Source organism: Camarhynchus parvulus, unplaced genomic scaffold (genome assembly GCF_901933205.1).
Source record: "Camarhynchus parvulus unplaced genomic scaffold, STF_HiC, whole genome shotgun sequence".
NCBI classification, from domain to species: Eukaryota; Metazoa; Chordata; class Aves; order Passeriformes; family Thraupidae; genus Camarhynchus; species Camarhynchus parvulus.
Window position 1 is genome coordinate 139,900 of NW_022148303.1, and position 20,047 is coordinate 159,946.

The 20,047-nt window shown below is 53.2% G+C and overlaps 1 protein-coding gene across 1 annotated transcript; it reads left to right on the top strand.

Annotated features, from left to right (window-relative positions):
* Positions 1 to 8,732: 8,732 nt before the first annotated feature.
* LOC115916493 (zinc finger protein 436-like) lies at positions 8,733 to 12,414 on the top strand. Its single transcript, XM_030970228.1, has 3 exons — positions 8,733 to 9,118; positions 10,184 to 10,262; positions 10,448 to 12,414. Exons 1-3 carry the CDS (start codon positions 9,026 to 9,028, stop codon positions 11,692 to 11,694), a joined length of 1,419 nt encoding a protein of 472 aa, XP_030826088.1. The 5' UTR covers positions 8,733 to 9,025; the 3' UTR covers positions 11,695 to 12,414.
* The last annotated feature ends 7,633 nt before the right edge of the window (positions 12,415 to 20,047 follow it).

Consider the following 20,047-nt stretch of genomic DNA (forward strand, 5'->3'; position numbering starts at 1 on the left):
GGGAATCCCCTCCCATCTCCCCATAGCACTGACCAGGGGAGGTCTGTGGACAGGAACATCCACAGCTGGGAGCAGCTCGGGCACTTCATCACTGTTTTAGGCCCTTCCATCCCTTTGGGCTCTTCCCAGAGGCCTGCAGATGTTGGAGAGGGGACTGCAGAGAGGGATGAGGGATGCCAAGAGTGGGGTTTTGGGCACAGGAGGAGGGGCTGGGTGAGCCACTTGCTGGGGTGTCCATCTGGAGGCCCCCCTGGTGGTCCCAGGGCCCCAGGCTGCAGAGCTCTCACCACCTCCTACTCGGGTGGTGGCTCTGGTGGCACCTCTGTTCCTTGGGCTCTTCCTGCAGCCAGAGAACTTGCAGGGACCCTCCTCTGGCTGGGTCCTCCAGGTGTTCCATGAGCTTTGCTCCGTGAGCTCCTACTGGAAGTGAGTGGGCTCTCCTGGATCATACTAAGATCATACTGGCAGTGACTGGGCTCTGGGAAGCACAGGATGGTGAGGAGCAGGAGGACAACTCCCATCCCAGCCTCACAAGCAACCCCTATTCCTGTGGATCCCCCCAGCCCCTGGCTCCCCCAGCTCAGCCCTGCTCTGCCTGGTCTGGACGTGCAGCAGCTCCAGGTCAGTGGGGGATGTGCTGGGTGCACTCACCTGCCTGGCTCTGGGACTCCCAATATTCTGGCTCAAATCTGCCCCTGCTCAAAGGGGGTCCCAGCCAGGTGCATGCAAAGGTGGGTGAGGAGGCTGGAGCACTGACTGAAGCTCTTCCCACACTCCAAGCACTTGTAGGGCTTCTCCCTGCCATGAAGGTGCTCAGGAACCACCAGCCCCAAGCTGCATCTGGATCTCTGGCTGCTTTCCCAGCACAGGGTGGGTCTTTCCTCCTCACGGCTCCCTGGGCTGGGTTTGCAGCCCTCTTCATGTGGGATCTCCGGGCCTTTTTGTCCCCATTGAATTCCTGCACTGTCAAGCCTCTCAGAACAGCCTCTTCCACGAGGTTCTGCTGTGGGGATTTGTCCTCCCTGCTCTCCATCCTCAGCTCCTTGTATGGGGGAGGAAGGACAAGGGGAGAAAGGAACAAGAAAAAGGAAGGAAAAAACCCAGGAAGACAGAAGGAAGGAAGGAAGTGGAGAAGGAGAGAATGAGATTTATTTTTGTGCCACAGGGAAAGAGAAAGAGATTTCTCCAGTCCACTCCTGGCAGGACGGTGTTGGCAGCAGGGCTGTCCTGCAGCCAGGAGCCGTGCTGGGCTGGGAGATGGAGCAGGAGAGAGGGGCACTGACTTCTTCCTCACCTGCCTGGGGCTGCCAGGGCATCTTCATCTTCCTCATGGTCTCCTCCTCCATCTGGTCAAACTTTGGGAACTGAAATTCCTTTTTTGGGGGAAAAACAAGGTGTGACTCTGTTGGCTTGGGTGTTCCTCCTGCCCAATTCCATCTCCAGAAGTCACTGGGTGTCTGGTGTCCATAAAAGCCTCCAGACCACCAAGGGTCAGCCACCCTCATAAAAACCCAAACCACCAAGATTCACCAAACAACCATTCACCCAGGAGTTCCCTCGCTCTGGTCTCTCCGCTTTGGGGTTCAGGGGTCCCTCCTGTCTGGCCTTCTGCAGCTCCAGTGTGTATTGGTATCCCCTGTCTCTAGGCTGCAGGGCTCCTGGCAATCCCAGAGCTTCCCTTCCCTGGGCTCCCCAGGTGGGTGTCAGAGGGGCTCCAGGGGTCCCAGCTGTGCGGGGTCCCCGTTTCAGGGCCCCGGGGTACCCAAGGGTCTCCCTTGTCCGTGGTCCCAACATCTCCAGGCTGCCGGGGTTCCCCCTATCCGGGCTCCACGTTCCGGGCTCCCGGGGTTCCCCTTATCGGGGTGTCCGACCCCGCAGGCCGCAGAGGCTCCCCCAGCTCCGGTGCCGCCCTCTCCGCTCTCCCAGCCCCAGCCCGCCGGTCCCGGGCGATCCCCCCGTGGCTCCGGGCTGAGGATGCAGCGCCTGCCCCGGGCAGCCCAACCCCCCCAGGGAGGGTCCCACGCACCCCCCGGCCCAGCGCCGGGGCTCTGCCGGCACCAACACCGGGACCCCCCAAGATTCTGTCCCGGAGCCGCTGAGGGGCTCCCGGCCCCGAGCAGAGAGCTCTGCCCGGGGGCTCCCGGGGAAAGGCGGCGGCGCTCGGCAGCGGCCCCAGCCCGCCCAGCCTGCGGGAATTCCCCCACATCGGGACAAAACCCCGCCCCAAAGGAGGCTCTTGGAACACCTGCCTGCGGCTCCTCCCTGCCCCCAAGATCCTGGGGGCTTCCCCGCTGTTGCAGGTGGGATTTGGACCAGGGAGGCTCTGCGGCCCCCCCTGGGCTGTGCCCCCTCCCCGCCCGTGCCGGCCCCGGTGAATCGGTAAAACCAAAAATCGTGGGCAAAGACTCTGTAACTCGTCAAAGTTAGGAAGTGCTGTGTTTCTTACACCGGCGGGTGGCACGGGCAGGATCGTCCCTGAAATGTGTGACTGCACCACACAAGGACTTTTGCCTTCTACTTATTTCCCAAAAATAATACATATGCATAACCCCAGCACCTCCCATCCCCGCTTTTGCGAAATACAAAGCTGTGTTTCGTGTCAGGTACATACAGGCAACGTGTGTGTTTGTGATTGTGATGTGTGTGGAAACCGACCATGGGACAGTTAGAAAGATGAATTCTCATAAATAACTGAGGAAGCAAAGCATGGAAGAAGGCCTTTGAACCTATCCTTTGTTCGCAATTCACCTTTATAAGTCTTAATTTGATTTAGGAGCATTTGAATTAAAGCTTTAAGGATGTTGCTTTTTGACAGGAACTTTCTGCTTGCAGCTAAGCCTGAAAGAGTTTTGCAATAATAACCTTTTGAAGTATAATTTTAGAATATTGCTTGTAGTAAGGATCTTTGAAACTACAGCTTTAGAATACATAAAAAGGAAACATGCTTATCTCACGCCTTAACAAAACAGTGAAAAGCAGCTTGAGAAAGGAAGATGAACATCAACTCAATGATGAATAGTTTCGACCAAGGGAAGCTGGACATCACTGTTATGAGATTTATAGTCCTTGCAATTAAAAGGTGGACCCACATCTGGAAACTGGAACCCCATCAGCTGGGATACTTCTTTCGGAAGCCGAACCACCATCATCTGGGGATACTCCTTTCTGGGATACATCCTGAGAAAAACTAAATCACAATAGTGTATAGAATTGTGACATAAAAATTGGGACTAGAAACTGCTGAGAAAGCTTCTGAGTACCCCTATAAATACCTGTAAGCCTCAACTGTCGGTGTGCAGTTGGGGGGAAAACTTCCCCCATTGTACCCAGCGCTGTATTGCTCACACTTTACCATATTAATGAATAAATTGATTGCTGCTTGAATATTGACCTAGTCAAGCTTCTCATTTATAACACTTTGTATCAAAATGAGGTTATTAGTCCTTCATGAGTGCACAGTTCTCTTGAATTGGGTCGGTGGTCTCGAATTGGGTCAGTGGTCCCAGGGAAGAAGACAGGAAGGTCTTGGTCAGGTCTCTGTGACCCTCTGGCAGGAGCCAAGGCCCCCTGCTTCCCGATGGATTGACACAGAGTCCGGGTGCTGGGCATTGTTCTACTGGTTTCAGTATGTTCCTATAATGGTTCACTTGCTCCACTTCCTTCAACAAATGAGCTCATCATAGAACAATTAGCTTTAGCTTAAGCATCTAATAATCATTAACCTATAGTTGGTTTATCTAACTTCAATATGAATTGGTTCTAACTCTCAGCTAAAATCTTAAATTTTTAAATCAGGATTCACCGGTGCTGATGTTTGGCCCAGGCTCTCTCGCTATGGAATCTTTGTTATCTCTGCTTCCAAGTGCAAAACCAGCTCCTGCTGAGACAATCCTATCTCTGAGTGAAGGCTTCCCACCTGTTAGAGATACGTATTATAATATTGGCTTTTTGCAAATAAAAGAATGGATTTTATATGTGCAATGTTAAAGTAACTTTGTTATACAGTTTTTATTTCTGTTGTTAATTAAGCTTAGACATAGAAGTGAAATAGCTGTGCTTGTGTTAAAATGCCTGCTTGGATGGGACAACATCCAATGAACACAGGATGAGGACACCTGCTACAGGTATGTCAAATATCAGCACTCACTGTATGAAGACAGTGTGGACCAAGACCCAAAAACCGGAGGTGATAAAAAAAGGACTAAAACCACAACCAAGGAATACGCATGCTCTAAAAAGGAGGACCCAAGGAGGAGCCATGCTAAATAATTCTTGGAACATGTAAACTGGTTTGGGGGAAAAGTTTACTATGCATAAGGATCTATGAATGTGCAACAGGGTGATGTAATGGGAAGGGTATTTAAGGGGTGTCCCCAAAGGTAACAGGGTGGTCTTGTCTGAGTGCCAAGGTGCACCCAGCCATAACACCCTTTGCTCTGTGGTCCCTGTCTCCTGTTGTCCTTTATTAAAGTTCTTAAATTTTCACAGGAGAGTGAACGTGTTTTTCACACTACCCAAAAAGCTGCATTCAGTTCTGACACACCATTAAGAAATCCAAGAGCAAACTGAAAGCTGACTACAGAATCTTGCAAAATCAGATCCAAGAACGTTTTGTTTTAAAATCTCAAACATTAACAGATACTGAGAAAGTCAACAACATTACAAAACAAGCTTCCAACACTAGGACTAGAAAAGTTCAGGCAATGCATTTGATTGGAATGAGCCCTCTCTTTCTGACTGTGAGCAATGCCATGGAATTTCCCAAACCGGGGAAATGGGGAGCCCTGGCAGCAGCAGCTGCACACACAGCAATGACACAGAACAGGGCAGGGCAAGAGGCTGAAAAAATTATAACTTCTATTTCCAATTAAGAACTCTTGTTTCAAGTTCTACTATAGACACTCTTAATATAGAGTCAAAAAGGGTTAAAAATACTAGTAATAACTGTAATATTAATAGCAAAAGTATCCAAAATAGCAATAATAAGAATGAATAATGGTAATAAAACCCTGACCATATTTATACTAGGTTTGCATGGCCAGGTTTTGGTAAGAGGGGGCTCTAGGAGCACCTTCTGTGAGAGGATGATGGAAGCAGCTGCTCCTCCATGTCCCACAGAGGCAATTCCAGCCGGCTCCAGGACAGAGCAGCCGCTGGCCAAGGCTGGGCCAGTTAGAAATGGTGGTAACACCTTTGGTCTCGGAGTTTAGTTGTTAATTGCTGCCCCGAGATGTGAGAAAGGTCTCTGTTTCGGCCCGTGCGTCCGAAGAACGAATCAGAGCTCTTCAGTTTTTGGTCTTGAAGTTGTTTATTAATTCTTGTCTATAAAATTTCCTTTCTGCCCAGCCGAGATCTGCTCAGCAGGGCAGCCAAAGGCACTTTGACCGCCCCCAAGGCGGTGTTGTCTTTTTATACTACAAACTACGTATTACATATTTACAATTACTTCCCAATACCTATCGCCTATGTTAGACAGTGCACTTCTATTCTAAACCAATCCCAAAGTGCCAGCATGCCAGCAGAAGATGGAGACCAAGAAGAAGAAAGGCTGGACATGCCCAAGTTCCTCCATCTTGTCCCCAAAACCCCCATTCCAAAAATCCTAAAATCTACATTTTCACCCTGTGATAATTTTATTATTATACTATTTAAACTTCTGTGACTTTCAGGTCCTCATACAAAGCTGGTAATTTGCTCCACAGGTCATAATCAAATCCACAGGTGTTCTGGCCTGCATGCCAGGGTCTCCGAGCCCCCCGACAGGGTCTCTGGCAACTCTGGATACCCAGAGGGGTGTACTGAGTTCTGACACTTCGGGATAAGAGATTTATGAAAATTGGTTATCATGTAGTTGTAACTGTGACCAGGGTGAGAACATGTGAGAGAGGAACAACTCTGCACACCCCAGGGCAGGGCAGGAGGAGGGGCAGGAGCTGCTCGAGGGGCTGGAGCTGATTGCCCTGAGATTCCCTGGGGCAGCCCCTGGTGAGGCAGCTGGGCCCCTGTGTCACAGACACTTCTTTTATGAAAAATCCTCTCTTAGGATTTTCCTGCTGAAGCTGAGAAGTTCAGCAACCAGACATAAACAATAGGTTATCTGCTGCTGTGGAATGTAACAGGTCTGCCTGGATTGGCCCAGTTTGGATGTTTGGAGTTGGTGACCAATCCAGAACTGAGACCTCTCGGACACAGTCTGAGAGAGCTGGTTTGTTATTCATTCTTTACTTTCTATTGTTAGGTAGCTAGCAGCTTCTGGAAACTCTCCTTTCTTTTTCTTTTTAGTATAGTTATAATAGATGTATATATCATAACATAATAAATCAAGCCTTCTGATCATGGAGCCCATCTCGTCTCTTCCTTCACCCCAAAACCCTTGTGACAACTGTCAACACCCCTGCAGCCCATGGAGGGCACGGAGAGCAGAGATGCACCTGCAGCACCTGGAGGAGCCCGTGCTGGAGCAGGGGGTGCCTGAGCAGGGGCTGTGACCCCATGAGAAACCTGTGCCCTGCAAACCCATGGAGAGGAGCCCACGCTGGAGCAGGGTCCTTCCATGTGAGCCCATGGGAGAGTGAGCCACGTTGCAGCAGTTTGTGAAGAGCTGCTGTCCGTGAGATGAACTCACCCTGGTGAAGTTCAGGGAGAAGCGTCTCCTGGAGAGACCCCATGGTGCAGCAGGGGAACGACTCCTCGAGCAGCAGGAGAAACAACAGATGATGAACTGAGCAGAACCCCCACTGCCTGTCTCCCTGCACCCACTGGGGGAGGAGGCAGAGCTGGGAGGGAGGGAGGGATGGGCAGAAGGTGTTTTTAAAGCTTTATTTTACTTCTCACTATCCTGCTCTGATTGATAGCAATAAATTCAATTAATGTCTCTAATTTTGAACTGTTTTGCCCATGATGGCCTTTGCTGAGTGATCTGTCCCAGTCCTTAACACCATGAAGACTTCATTCTATTTTCTCTCTCCTCTCCATCTCTGGAGGGGAGTGAGAGAGCAGCTTTGGTGGGTGCCTGACATCCATCTCTGCTCCTTGTGATGTCACAGGCCCTGTGAGTGTCCCAAGTGTGGGAAGAGCTTCTGCCAGAGCTCAGCCTTGACCCAACACCAACGGAGGCACCACTAAGGGAAGCCTTGTAAGTGCCCTGAGTGTGGGAAGAGCTCTGTGCACTGCTCCAGCTCCATCCCCCATGGGACAGTCCACGCTGGATGATCCCCAGTGACCCGAGGTGGGCAGAGCCCCGGTGATCCTTGGTGCTGGTGATCCATTTTGGGAAGACACCTGCCTGGGGGGCTCCAATTCTTCCTGGCTCCCTCTACCCTTGATTTTCTTTTAATTGCTCTTTGTCCTTTCAAAAAACCAAAAAACTGGGTAAAAATAAAGATGTTGAACTAAGGCAAGGATGGGGACATGGGGGAATCTCGCAGGGGATGTGGGGGATGCGGGGTTCGAGGGAGCTGAGGGTTCCTGGGAGGGACTTGGGGGTTGCTCAGGCCTTTGGGCACCCCAGGCCGAGCAGCTCCAGCTGCACTGGGTGACCCCGGTGGAGGTTCTGGGACAGGTGATCAAGGAGCCCCTGGCCCAGGACTGTCCCCATGTCCCCCCGTCTCAGTTCCCGGTGTCCCCTGCGCAGGATCCCTCTCTCCCTGTTTTCACCCCCCTCTCACCCACCCGTTCCCATGTCACCCCTGCTCTGGGACACATTGTGCTCCCATCCCAGCGTGAATTCCATTCCCAGTCTCATTTCCTGTTTCTGTCCCACATTCCCTGTCCTGTTCCTATTCCTGGTCCCAATGCTCCTCTGAGATTTCCATTCCTGTATTCCCTGTCCTGTTCCCATTACAGGTCCCTCTCCCACATTCCTGGTGCTAGTCCTGGTCCCTGTCCCCATTCATGTCCTTGTCCCCAGTCCCGTGTTTCCTGTCCCTGTATCCATTCCCGATCCCACTATTGGCCCCAGTCCCGAACTCCACGTCCCATTCCTGAGGCCGCCTCTCGCGCGGGGCCCTGAGGGCCGCACAGCTCGGGCTGCCTGTGCCACACGAACCGTTCAGCGCTGCTGCTCTCCTTGGCCAGCTGCAGAGAGCACAAGGCTTTGGGCATTTCTCAGAGGCCCTCAGCTGGCCGCAGCAGCCCCTCCTGCCAGCAGCCGCTGTGCCCCAGAGCCTCCCTCACGCTGGGGCCATGGGCCTGGAGGAGGCTCCTGTTCTTGAGACAGGAGCAAGGCTGCAGCTCCCGCCTTTGGGCCCTGGGCCGCAGCAGCCAGGGGAGGCCCAGCTGCAGAGCTCACAGCCCCTGCTGGGTTTCACTTGGACACTTTGGAGCACGATTCCCCAGCCCATATTCTCCCTGCGGTTGCTGTTTCCGTATTCCCCGTGCCGTTCCCATATTCCCATCCCAGGTTTCATGCACAGTCCCTGTCCCCATTCCCGTCCCATCCCTGTCCCCATTCCCGCTCCCTGTCCCCATTCCCGGTCCCATTCCCGCTTCCTGTCCCCATTCCCGCTTCCTGTCCCCATTCCCTGTCCCATTCCCGCTCCCTGTCCCCATTCCCGCTCCCTGTCCCCATTCCCGCTCCCTGTCCCCTCTCACCGGACGCCGCCGCCATCGCTCCGGCCCCTCCTGCCCTCACATACCCGAGAAAACTCCGCCCTACTCCCGTCCACCAATCGCAGTGCGCGATCGCTTCTGTATTTGCATAACCACACCCTTCGACTTGGTCCCGCCCACCGCCGGCCGTAGCCATGTCCGCGCTCCCAGTTCCCTCCCAGTGCTCCCAGTAACAGCGGTACTGGGAGAGAACGCGCTCCCCATTCCTTCCCGGCGCTCTCCGTGTCTCTCCCGCTGCTCTCCCTATTGTGCCCAGTGCTCCCAGTATCGCTCCCAGTGCCGCGCCTGGCGCGGTTGTTTCGGAACCCCCCCAGGGCAGAGCGCGGCTGCTTCAGGGTGTCGGCGCCGCCCGGGCCGGGCTGGGACGGAGGAGGAGCGGGAGGAAGAGGAGGGAGACAGGAACAAGAGAAGGAAGATGAGCATCCCCAACACCACGGGATTCCCCCGCCCGCGCGCTCCGGCCGCAGCTCCCCCGGCTCCGGCTGCATCGCCCCCCCAGAACCCGCAGGTGAGCAGAGAGGGGGAGTTCGCCCCAAATCCATCGCGGGGTCTCCGGGAGGATTTTTTTGTGGGACAGGGGATGTTTGAGTCTTGCAGGACCCCAAAGCTGGGCCGGAAATGCCCATGCAGGGATCTTGGGGGGGTCCCACTTGGCGATCGCTCGGTACAAGGCAGGGAGGAGGGGATGGATATCGGGTTTGGGGATCCCCGGGAGAGCCGGTGGGGAACGCGGGAGTCCCGGAGCGGGGAGAGCGCAGAGGGGCGATCCCGGAGCCGGGGGACAAACCGGCTGCCTGGAGGGGTCGGGGAGGCTGCGGATGAGCGGGCTCCGGGCCCCCCGAGGCTGAAAGGGGCGCTGGCTTCTCCAGCTGCACTTGGGCAGCGGGACCATCAAACCCAATGCGCTCAACCGTTGTTTTCCCCCTGTTATAAATGATCAACGAGAAAGCTAAATTAATAAATGCGAAAGATTTTATTTTTGCGGCCAGAAATACGGTCCTCAAAAAGCCACAGTCAAAGAGACGGCGTTGAGCCCGGGGTCGGCTCTGGGTGAACCTGGATCCGACCTCTATCGCATCGGATCTCCCTCTGTTCATAAATGCCGTCTCCGGCGGGGCTGTTTTTTACAGTTCTTTCTGCCTGAGGCAGGGGTGCCCCGATTTCTTGTCACCCCGCATATGCATGAAGTTTCTTTTTACTGTGCAGGGCTGGACAATTGCTATTTCTTGGGCGGTGGCGGGCGCTGATCTTGTCAGGAGAAGTCGTGTATTCAGATGTATGTTTTTGAGACTTCGGTTATCTTGATTGATGATACTTTTCAAGTACTGATCGTCCCTGGGTGTTCCCGGGTGGTTCCAGGGGAAGCCCATGTCTGCACCAGCCACTTTTATTTGCTAACGAGGCATTCTCTTCCTGCTGCCACCAGGAGTTTCACAGCTTCAGTGAGCTAATGTGTCTCTAGGTTGTCTGTGGTCAGAGGTGCAGTGAATGTTTAATTTATTTTATAATTTTATTTTTATACATTTTCCCCCTATGCATGAATGACTTTACATTTAATATTACACCTCCAAAGCAGGATTTCCCAAACCTTGGCCCGATGCAGGAGGAGGAGGAGGCTGCGAGGAGGAAGATGGCCCGGGAGCCGCAGGCAGGTGAGGAGGAAGTCAGTGCCCCTTTCCCCCTCTCTCCTGCTCCATCTCCCAGCCCAGCACGGCCCCCGGCTGCAGGACAGCCCTGCTGCCAAAGCTGTCCTGCTGGGGACGCACTGGGGGATCTCCTTGCCCTGCTCTGTGGCACGGAGGCAAATCCCATCCTGTCCTTGTCCTTCCTCCCCCAGAGCAGGAGCTGAGCATGGAGAGCAGGGAGGACAAATCCCCACAGCAGAACCTGGTGGAAGAGGCCGTTTTGAGCGGCTCCACAGCGCAGGAAGCCAACGGGGAGGAAAAGCCGCGGAGATCCCTCATGAGGAGGGGCTGCAAACGCAGATCACGGGGATCTGAGGAGGAAAGACCCACCCTGGGCCAGGGAGGTGGCCAGAGCTCAGAGCTGGGGGTCGATGAGCAGCTTCAGGATGAGGAGAAGCCCCACAAGTGCTCAGAATGTGGGAAGAGCTTCAAGATCAGATCCGAGCTGATGAGCCATTGGGAAATCCACACGGGGGAAGGGCCCTACATATGTGGGGAGTGTGGGAAGAGCTTCAGGACGAACTCTGAACTGACCATCCACCAGAGAAACCACACAGGTGAACGGCTCTATGAGTGTGATAAATGCAGGAAGAGGTTTCAGATGAGTTCCCATCTCGTCAGACATCAGCGGAGTCACACAGATGAGAGGCCCTTCCGCTGCCCCCACTGTGCAAAGAGCTTCAAGGACAAGTTTGTCCTCGTCACCCACCTGCGCATCCACAGCGGGGAGAGGCCCTACAAGTGTCCTGAGTGTGGAAAGAGCTTCACCCAGAGCTCCACCCTGACTGCCCACCTGAGGACCCACATGGGGGAACGGCCCTACCAGTGTGCAGAGTGTGGGAAGAGCTTCAGGACGAGCTCTGAACTGACCATCCACCAGAGAAAACACACCGGGGAACGTCCCTATGAGTGTGGGGAGTGTGGGCAGAACTTCCAGAAGAGCTGCCACCTGACCCGCCACATGCGAATCCACACAGGACAACGGCCCTTCAAGTGTGGGCAGTGTGGGAAGAGCTTGAGGTCGAGGTCTGATCTGATTGTCCATCAGCGGAGCCACACGGGGGAACGGCCCTTCGAGTGTGGGGAGTGTGGGAAGAGCTTCATGTCAAAGTCCCACCTGGTTGGCCACCAGAGAATCCACACCGGGGAGAGGCCCTACGAGTGTGATAAATGCAAGAAGACGTTTCCAACCAGCTCCAGTCTCATTCTGCACCAGCAGCTTCACACAGATGAGAGGCCCTTCCGCTGCCCCGACTGCGGGAAGGGCTTCACCCGCAACTGCACCCTCGTCAAGCACCGGCGCATCCACACCAGGGAGAGGCACCACGAGTGTTCTGAGTGTGGGAAGAGCTTCTCCCAGAGCTCTACCTTGACCAGACACCAACGGAGCCACCACTAAGGGAAGCCCTGTGAGTGCCCCAAGTGCAAGAAGAGCTTCCCGCGCTGCTCCAGCTCCATCCCCCACAGCAGGATCCACCCTGGATGATCCCCAGTGACCCCCAGTGATCCGTGGTGCCGGTGATCCATGTTGGGATTACACCTGGCTGGGGGGCTCCACATCCTCCTGGCTCCCCATCAGCACCTGCACACATCCACAGCCCAACATCAGAAATCTGAGGAAGAATGGCTGCATGAACAGGGCCATAGATCCCTGGAAATGTTGTACAAGCAAACCCCATGTTAGCTTGGCATAAGTAGGCCGCATGCCGTGATAGAGAGATTGCAAAATAATGCTGCATCATGCTGACAAGGACAAAAGGGCGAGGACAGCGACGAGAATGAGGAAGAAATGTTGTTTTGCAATAGAAAGATAGAGAAGTAAAAGTGACGAGAATGGGGAAGAACCCTGTATTAGAAACAACAAAGTAGGAAGAGTATGTAAATGTAACCTTTTGCTTTAAACCAATGAACTGATGACAAGTATGCATAATTACTGGAAACAATATAAAAGTACCGTTGTACTCGAAATAAACCGAAGCTTGCTTTACCAATCATATTGGTTGACTGCTTGTCTTCCCTCACTGCCTGCAGAAATCCATTGTGGAGAGGAGATTTGTCAACTTCTGACCCCAGAAAAATCTCCCTTTTTGCATCTTCTGGTGGCATCAAGCAACATTGAATGGCCTTGGAGATATTCTCCAACATAAATCTATCATTTCAATTCTCTGGGGCCCTCAGGCATCTTCCACAGCCCAGTGGGGATGGACTGGGGCAAAACCCCTGGTTTTGGAGACAGTTGGGTGGAAACCCCTCCAAAAAAGGTTTTCCCACCCACCCAAGTATGTGGATGTTCTGCTAGCAGGGACACGTAAATCCTTTTGGGCCTTGAAATGTTTTGGCCTTGAAACCAAAAGGTTTCTGTTCTTCCCTTTGAAATCCCTGAAACTGAGGTAAAAATAAAGACCTTGAACTAAGGCATAGATGGGGACATGTGAGAACATGGGAAACGTGGATGGGGACATGAACTAAGAGAGCATCAGTGCCACCACCTGTGCCACCACAGTGCCACCAGCACCTTCATCTCGGCCATGGCCAAGCGCTGCCTGGTGCAGTTCCTGCCACCATGTCCCCAGTGTCACCACTGCAGTGTCCCAGCCGAATGTCACCCACCACCATGGCAGGATGGGGAACTTGTTCGGCTGGGGACAAGTGGCCTGGAAGTGAGTGACAGTCCCAGGGTGTCCCAGGGCCACTGTGCTCAGGGGAATCCAACAGCCCCTGGGGACAGGCTGGGGACAGGGCAAGGGTCAGTGTCTCCCATGGATGTGAATATTGACAGCCTGGTCAGAGAGAAAGTCAGATAAACTTTCCCAGGCATTGTTCTGGGGAGTTCTGAGAACACTCAGAGAAAGAACTAAAAACAATTTCTAATCTTTGCAGCTGATGTTGTTGTTACTTGTAAGATGATTACAAGAAGGGTGGCTTGTAATTAGCCAGTGGTGTGAGGGGTGTTGATTAATGACCAGTTAGGTCAAATTCTATCGTAACTGTCTATAAAGGGAATGTGGTTTTCTAATAAACTTTGCATTGCCTCCTAAAGACCCAGAGTCTATGTGTCGCTTCAGCCAGCTGTCCCTAATACAACAGCAACATGTGGAGTCACATGGCCCCACACTGGGTGTCACCAGAAGTGTCCTGGTGGTCACCACAGGTGTGGTGACATTGTCCCCTGATATGTGTCCTGGTGGCATTGTGTCCCATCCCCTCTGTTTGTCCCCATTCCCCACCGTGGCTCCCTGTCTGCCCTCTGTGTGTCCCTGTCACCCCTCTGGGTGTCCCTGTCACCCCTGTGAGTCGCTGTCCCCATCTCTCCTATGTCTCCCTGTACCCTTCTGTGCGTCCCTGTCCCCCACCCCTGGCAGGCCCAAAGTCCCCAAGGTCCTGGGGTCCTCAAGGTGTCTTTGTGTCCCTCAGGATGTTCCCATGGCTGCTCCTGGTGCTGAGCATCTGCACCCGCCCCGGCACAGGTAGGGACACCCCACAACACCCTGTGACACCCAACGACATCTGACGACCCCCTTTGTCCACTGATTTTGGGTACTTCCCCCCCACTTTGGGGCATTTTCCCCTCTTTTGTATCCTTTCCCCCTCTTTTGGGTTCCCTCTGCCTGTTTTGTGTCTTCTCCTCCCTATTTTGGGTCCTTTCCCCATTTTGGGTCACTCCCTCCCTGTTTAGGGTCTGTTCCCCCCTATTTTGGATCCTTTCCCTCTTTTTCAACCTTTCCCCCAATTTTGGGCACCCTCCCCATTAATTGTGGCAAGTTTTTGGGTGCATCCCACCCTCCAACCCCCTCTCCAACCCTTAACCCCTTTTCACCCCCCACCCCCAGGCGTGTCCCCAGCTGTGTCCCCAACTGTCCCCATGTCTTGGTTTCAAAAGACAGGTGTCTGCTAAGGAAGGCAGGAGCCTCCCCTAAACTGGAAACTGTAAATCTCCTCCCTCCTAATTGTTATAAATTTGAAATTAAGGGGGGAGGCTCTCAGGCAAAGATCTGGAAGCAGGAATTACAGTTCTTTAACAGGGAAAAAAAATTAAAAAATAAAATAAACAATGCAGTAATACAAAATGCTGACAGAGTCAGAGCACAGCCGGACACCCTGTTGGTCAGGGTGTTGGTAGCAGTCCAGTTGGAATTGTGGCTGCAGTCCTCCTGGAATGGCAGATGTGGTTCTGTTGGAGCAGGGATCCTGTAGAAGGTTGTAGTCTTCCTCTGAAGATGCAGTGGAAAAGGCAGCTGCTCCTCTGGGAATCCAGTGCCTGTTCTGGTATCCCAAAATCTCAGATTATATCCAGTCAGGAATGCTTGGCTCCTCCCTCTGGGTGGAGCATCTCACAATGGCATGCTGTAATTTTTATCATTCATGCAGTGACATTCAATAGCCTTTTAACAGCAGATGTCTCCCTGGAGGGAGCATTGGTTTGTGAAAGGCACCTGGCTGGGTGGCTCTGGCTGTGTTGGGAGACCCTGGCGGAGGTTCTGGGGCAGATGATCAAGGATCCCCTGCCCTGGAACTGTCCCCACGTCCCTCCATCCTGCTTCCTGGTGTCCCCTGTCCGGAATCCCCCTCTTGCTGCTTTCACCCCTTTCTTAGGTTGAAAATGTCTGTGTGTATTGACAGGGGACTATCGTGGCTTGAATGAAGTGACTCCACCGCTGAGCGCTGCTGGGGCAGACATGCTGGAACTGCAGTACGAGCTGGAGTCCAAGGCAGCAGAGTGGTACGCCACTGTTGATATTGCTAACACGTTTTTCTCCATTCCTCTGGCTGCAGAATGCAGGCCTCAGTTTGCTTTCACCTGGAGGGGCATGCAGTACACCTGGAACCGACTGCCCCAGGGGTGGAAGCACAGCCCCACCGTCTGCCATGGACTGATCCAGGCTGCACTGGAAAAGGGTGAGGCTCCAGAACATCTGCAGAACACCTGTACATCAAAGACATCATCGTGTGTGGGGAAACATGGCAATAGAAGTATTTGAGAAAGGAGAGAAGATCATCAGGATTCTGCTAGAAGCCAGCTTTGCCATCAAAATGAGCAAAGTCAAGGAACCTGCCCAAGCGATCCAGTTCCTGGGAGTGAAGTGGCAAGACAGACAGCGTCAGATTCCCACTGAGGTCATCAGTAAGATCACCGCTATGTCTGCACCAACGAGCAAGAAGGAAGCACAAGCTTTCCTAGGCACCATAGGCTTTTGGAGAATGCACATTCCTGAGTACAGCCAAACTGTGAGTCCTCTTTACCTGGTCACCCGCAAAAAGAATGATTTCCAGTGGGGCCCTGAGCAGCAACAAGCCTTTGCCCAGATCAAGCAGGAGATCACTCATGTGGTAGCCCTTGGCCCAGTCAGGACAGGACCAGAGGTGAAGAACGTGCTCTACTCTGCAGCCGGGAGCCATGGCTTGTCCTGGAGCCTTTGGCAGAAGGTGCCTGGGGAGACTCGAGGCCGACCCCTGGGATTTTGGAGCTGAAGCTACAGAGGGTCCGAAGCCAACTACACTCCCACAGAGAAGGAAATCTTGGCTGCCTGTGAAGGAGTCCAGGCTGCCTCAGAGGTGACTGGCACGGAAGCACAACTCCTCCTGGCACCCCGACTACCGGTGCTGGGGTGGATGTTCAAAGGAAAGGATCCCACTATCCGCCATGCCACTGACACCACACGGAGTAAATGGATTGCCCTCATCACACAGCGTGCCCATCCTGGAAACCTGAATCACCCTGGGATTTTGGAGATAATTACAAACTGGCTGGGAAGGTGAAAACTTTGGTCTCACTGCTGAAGAGGAACGAGAACAAGTGACACATGCTGAAGAAGCTCCACCATACAACCAACCACCAGCAGAGGAAACGCGCTACGCTCTTGTCACTGATGGTTCCTGTCACATCGTAGGGATGAATTGGATTTGGAAAGCAGCCGTGTGGAGCCCCACATGACAGGTTGTACAAGCTACCAGAGGAGAAGGTGGATCGAGTCAACTTGCTGAACTCAAGGGCATTCAACTGGCCCTAGCTGTTGCTAAAAGAGAGAAGTGGCCAAAGCTCTACCTTTATACTGATTCATGGAGAGTAGCCAATGCTCTGTGGGGTTGGCTGAAAAGGTGGAAAAAGGCCAACTGGCAGCATGGAGGAAAACCAGTCTAGGCTGCTGATGAATGGAAAGACACTGCCCCTTGGTTAGAGAAGCTGCCTCTGAAAGTCCATCACGTAGACACCCATGTCCCCAAGAGTCAGGCTAATGAGGAACCACCGAAACAATGAGCAGGTAGACCAGGCTGCAAAGATAGGGGTGTCCAAGATAGACCTAGATTGGGAACACAAGGGAGAGATATCCCTAGCTCGACGGGCCCATGATGCCTCAGGTCATCAGGGCAAAGATGCCACCTCTAAGTGGCCACGAGACCGAGGGGTGGATTTAACCATGGACAGCATTTCTCAGGTTATCCATGACTGTGAGACGTGAGCTGAGATCAAGCAGGCCAAGCCAGTGAAGCCCCTCTGGTATGGTGGGCGGTGGTCCAAGTACAAGTATGGGGAGGCCTGGCAGATTGACTACATCACACTGCCCCAGAAACACCAAGGCAAGGGCTATGTGCTGACCATGGTGGAAGCCACCACTGGATGGTGGGAGACCCACCCTGTGCCTCATGCCGCTGCCTGGAACACCATCCTGGGCCTGGAAAAGCAAATCCTGTGGAGACATGGCACCCCTGAGAGAATTGAGTTGGACAATGGGGCCCATTTCAAGAATGGCCTTACAAACACCTGGGCCAGGGAACATGGTATTGAATGGATAAATCATATCCCTTATCATGCACCAGCTGCCAAGAAAGTTGAACAGTGCAATGGACTACTTTAGACTACTGTGAAAAATGCGTATTTTATGACTGGCTTTTTGCAAATATTAAAATGAATAGTATATGTGTTATGCTCAAACATTATGCTGTATTAATTTTCTTAAGTAGTGTGTTAAATATAGTTTTAGGTTATAACATAATGTTAAAATGGAAACTGTGCTATGTAAGATCCTTTTTTAAAGGGAGGAATGAGGTACTCACACCGACATAGCAGCCACAGGACACCTAAATCTTTCAGAGAAAAAGAATTTATTGCTCCCTTATCAGAAGAAATAAACTTCTTCCTGACTCGCTCAGCCATGAAGACGCTGTCAGGATCCAGAGGAAGAAGTTGACACTGACCTGATAGAATTCCATGTTTAAATGGAATTTATGCATCATGTATGAGATGTATGAATCTGCAACAGGCTGTTGTTTTTTAGGGTTAATCCTCTGTTAACATGGGTTCTTTTTTGGGCTTATTTTGCCCAGAAAGAGGCACCTGAAATGTCCATAACTCTTTATTTTTATTGTCTCGGATTGTCCTAAACCTAATTGTCCAAGTTTTTATTACTCTAATTATATTACTATTTTAAAACCTATTTTGTTACTATTAAACTTCTAAAAAATTTTTTAAAAAGTGATTGGCCTTTTTCACAGACCCCATGGGAGGGACCCCCCACTGGACCAGGGAAGGAATTCTTGTCCCTGAGGCAGAAGCAGTGGCAGGAACCGACCATGACTCCCATCCCCTCTCCCTGCCCCGCTGGGCAGCGCAGGGAGGGAGTCGGGAATAAAGTGAAGTCCGTGAAGGACAAAGAGGTCGGGAGAAGGTTCTTTTCCAGGGTTTATTTCACTCCCCGTTCTGCTGTTCGGATTCACTCCGTCCCAAACCCAATTCATTTTCCCACCTCGGGGCTGTTGTGGCCGTGATGGCGATCCCTGAGCGACCTCTCCCTTCCCTGATCTGCGGGGCACGGGGGAACAGGGGGTGCAAGGGGCTATTGCTGCAAGATGAGGGGGTCAGGGCAGTCTTAGTGCAGGGATGGATGTGCAGGGGGAGAGGAGGTTCAGGCCTGGATATGGTGGTAGAAGAAGGTCCCAGTGCCGGGAATGGGGGATCAAGTGGGGTCTTAGGTTGGAAATGGGGGTGTGTATTCTATTCCTACCTGTTAGAGGTGGGGCAGTTATCTTCTGTTAATTGGGCAGGTTATTTTATCTCTTCCACAACCAATCCTCCCTCTGGAAAATATCTTCTGCTAACGAGCCATTGAGTCTCAATGCCTGACTGATTAAACCTACATCATCCCCCTGGGAGAAGCTCCGCCCAGAGGGAGGAGCCAAGCACTCCTAACTGGGTATAATCTGAGACCTGCAAGACCACAATCAGCCTTTTCCTCTGGATTCCCAGAGGAGCAGCCCTTTCCCACTGGATTCCCAGAGGAAGACCAGGCCCATCTACAGCACCACTGGATCTTCACAGAAAGACTACACCCTTCTACAGGATCACTGCTTCAACAGAGCCACACCTGACACTCCTGGAGCACTGCAGCTGCCATCTCAATTGGGCTGCTATCAGCATCCTGACCAACACCACGGTGTCAGGTCATATTCTGCCTCTGTCAGTGTTGTTTTGTATTACTGCATTGTTTATTATATTTTTAAAATTTGCTTCCCTAATAAAGAGTTATTCCCGCTCCCATATCTTTGCTTGAGAGCCCCTTAATTTCAAACTTATAACAATTTGGAGGGAGGGGGTTTACATCTTCCATTTCAGGGGAGGCTCCTGCCTTCCTCAGCAGACGCCTGTCTTTTCAAACCAAGATAAGTGGTCTCGTTGTCAGGGAACGGAGGGGACGGGGGGATGCCCGGCCTGGAAATTGAGTTCCAGGGGTGTCCTGTGGCGCAGAAATAGTGGATCAGCGGGTTTCCTGTATGGGAAATGTGGGTTCAGGTAAAACCCCTCCCTGGAAATGGGGATTCAGAGGGGTCCTGGTGCCCGCAAATTGAGGTTCAGAGAGGTGCTGATGCCCAGAAACGGGGGTTCAGAGATGTACTTGTGCCTGATAAGGAGTAACAGGGGGTCCCGTGGCTGGGCAGGGGGTTGCAGTGAGTCACAGTACCCAGGAAGGGTGGTTCAGGGGGGTTCAAGGAGGTCTCAGGGCCAGATAAGGAACATGGGGGTCCTGGTGCTGGGGAAGGGGATTCAGGGAGGTCACAGTATCCAGAATGGGGGTGCATGCTGATCTAGTACCCAGAAATGGAAGTTCAGGGGGTTCCCAGTGCCCGGAAATTGCGGTTCGGGGCATTCCGGGTGTCGAGGGTCCCCCTCGCCTCTCATCGCCCCCCCAGGCTCCTCCAGGAGCGCCCCCAGCCCCAGCGCTGGAGCCAATCCGCTGCTCCGCTATGGCCCCGCCCCCAGAGCCGCCATTGGCGCTGCTCCTTCCTGCCCACCAATGGTAAGCCGAAGATTCTGTGACGTCACCGGTCGCCGGGCAGATCGCGGCGGCGCAGAGTGGGGACCGCGGAACCCGAAGCGCCCGAGGGAGCGCAGGGGGAGGGGACGGGAGAATTCCAGGGAATGCCCCGGGATCTCCCCGGCATCTCCCGGGACCCTCCTCGGCCGTGCTGAACTCGCTGGAGCTGCGCTCAAACTCTGCCTGGAGCCCGCTGGGCTCGGCCCAAAGCGGGGACAGCGCCGGGATCCGCGGATCCATTTCTTCCTGCGGCTGCGGCTCCCACGCCTGGCGGAGCAGGACTGGGCGCTGGGACCCCGATCCCTGATCCGCAGTCTCCTTCTCTCTCTCCTCTGTTCTCTCCCTTTCCTCCAGGTGATGCCAAACCCCAGAGCAGCTGTAGAGCCCCGTGCCCAGGCCGGGTTTCCCAGCAAAGGGAGGCCTGGGGGTGAGGTGCCCCGGGCT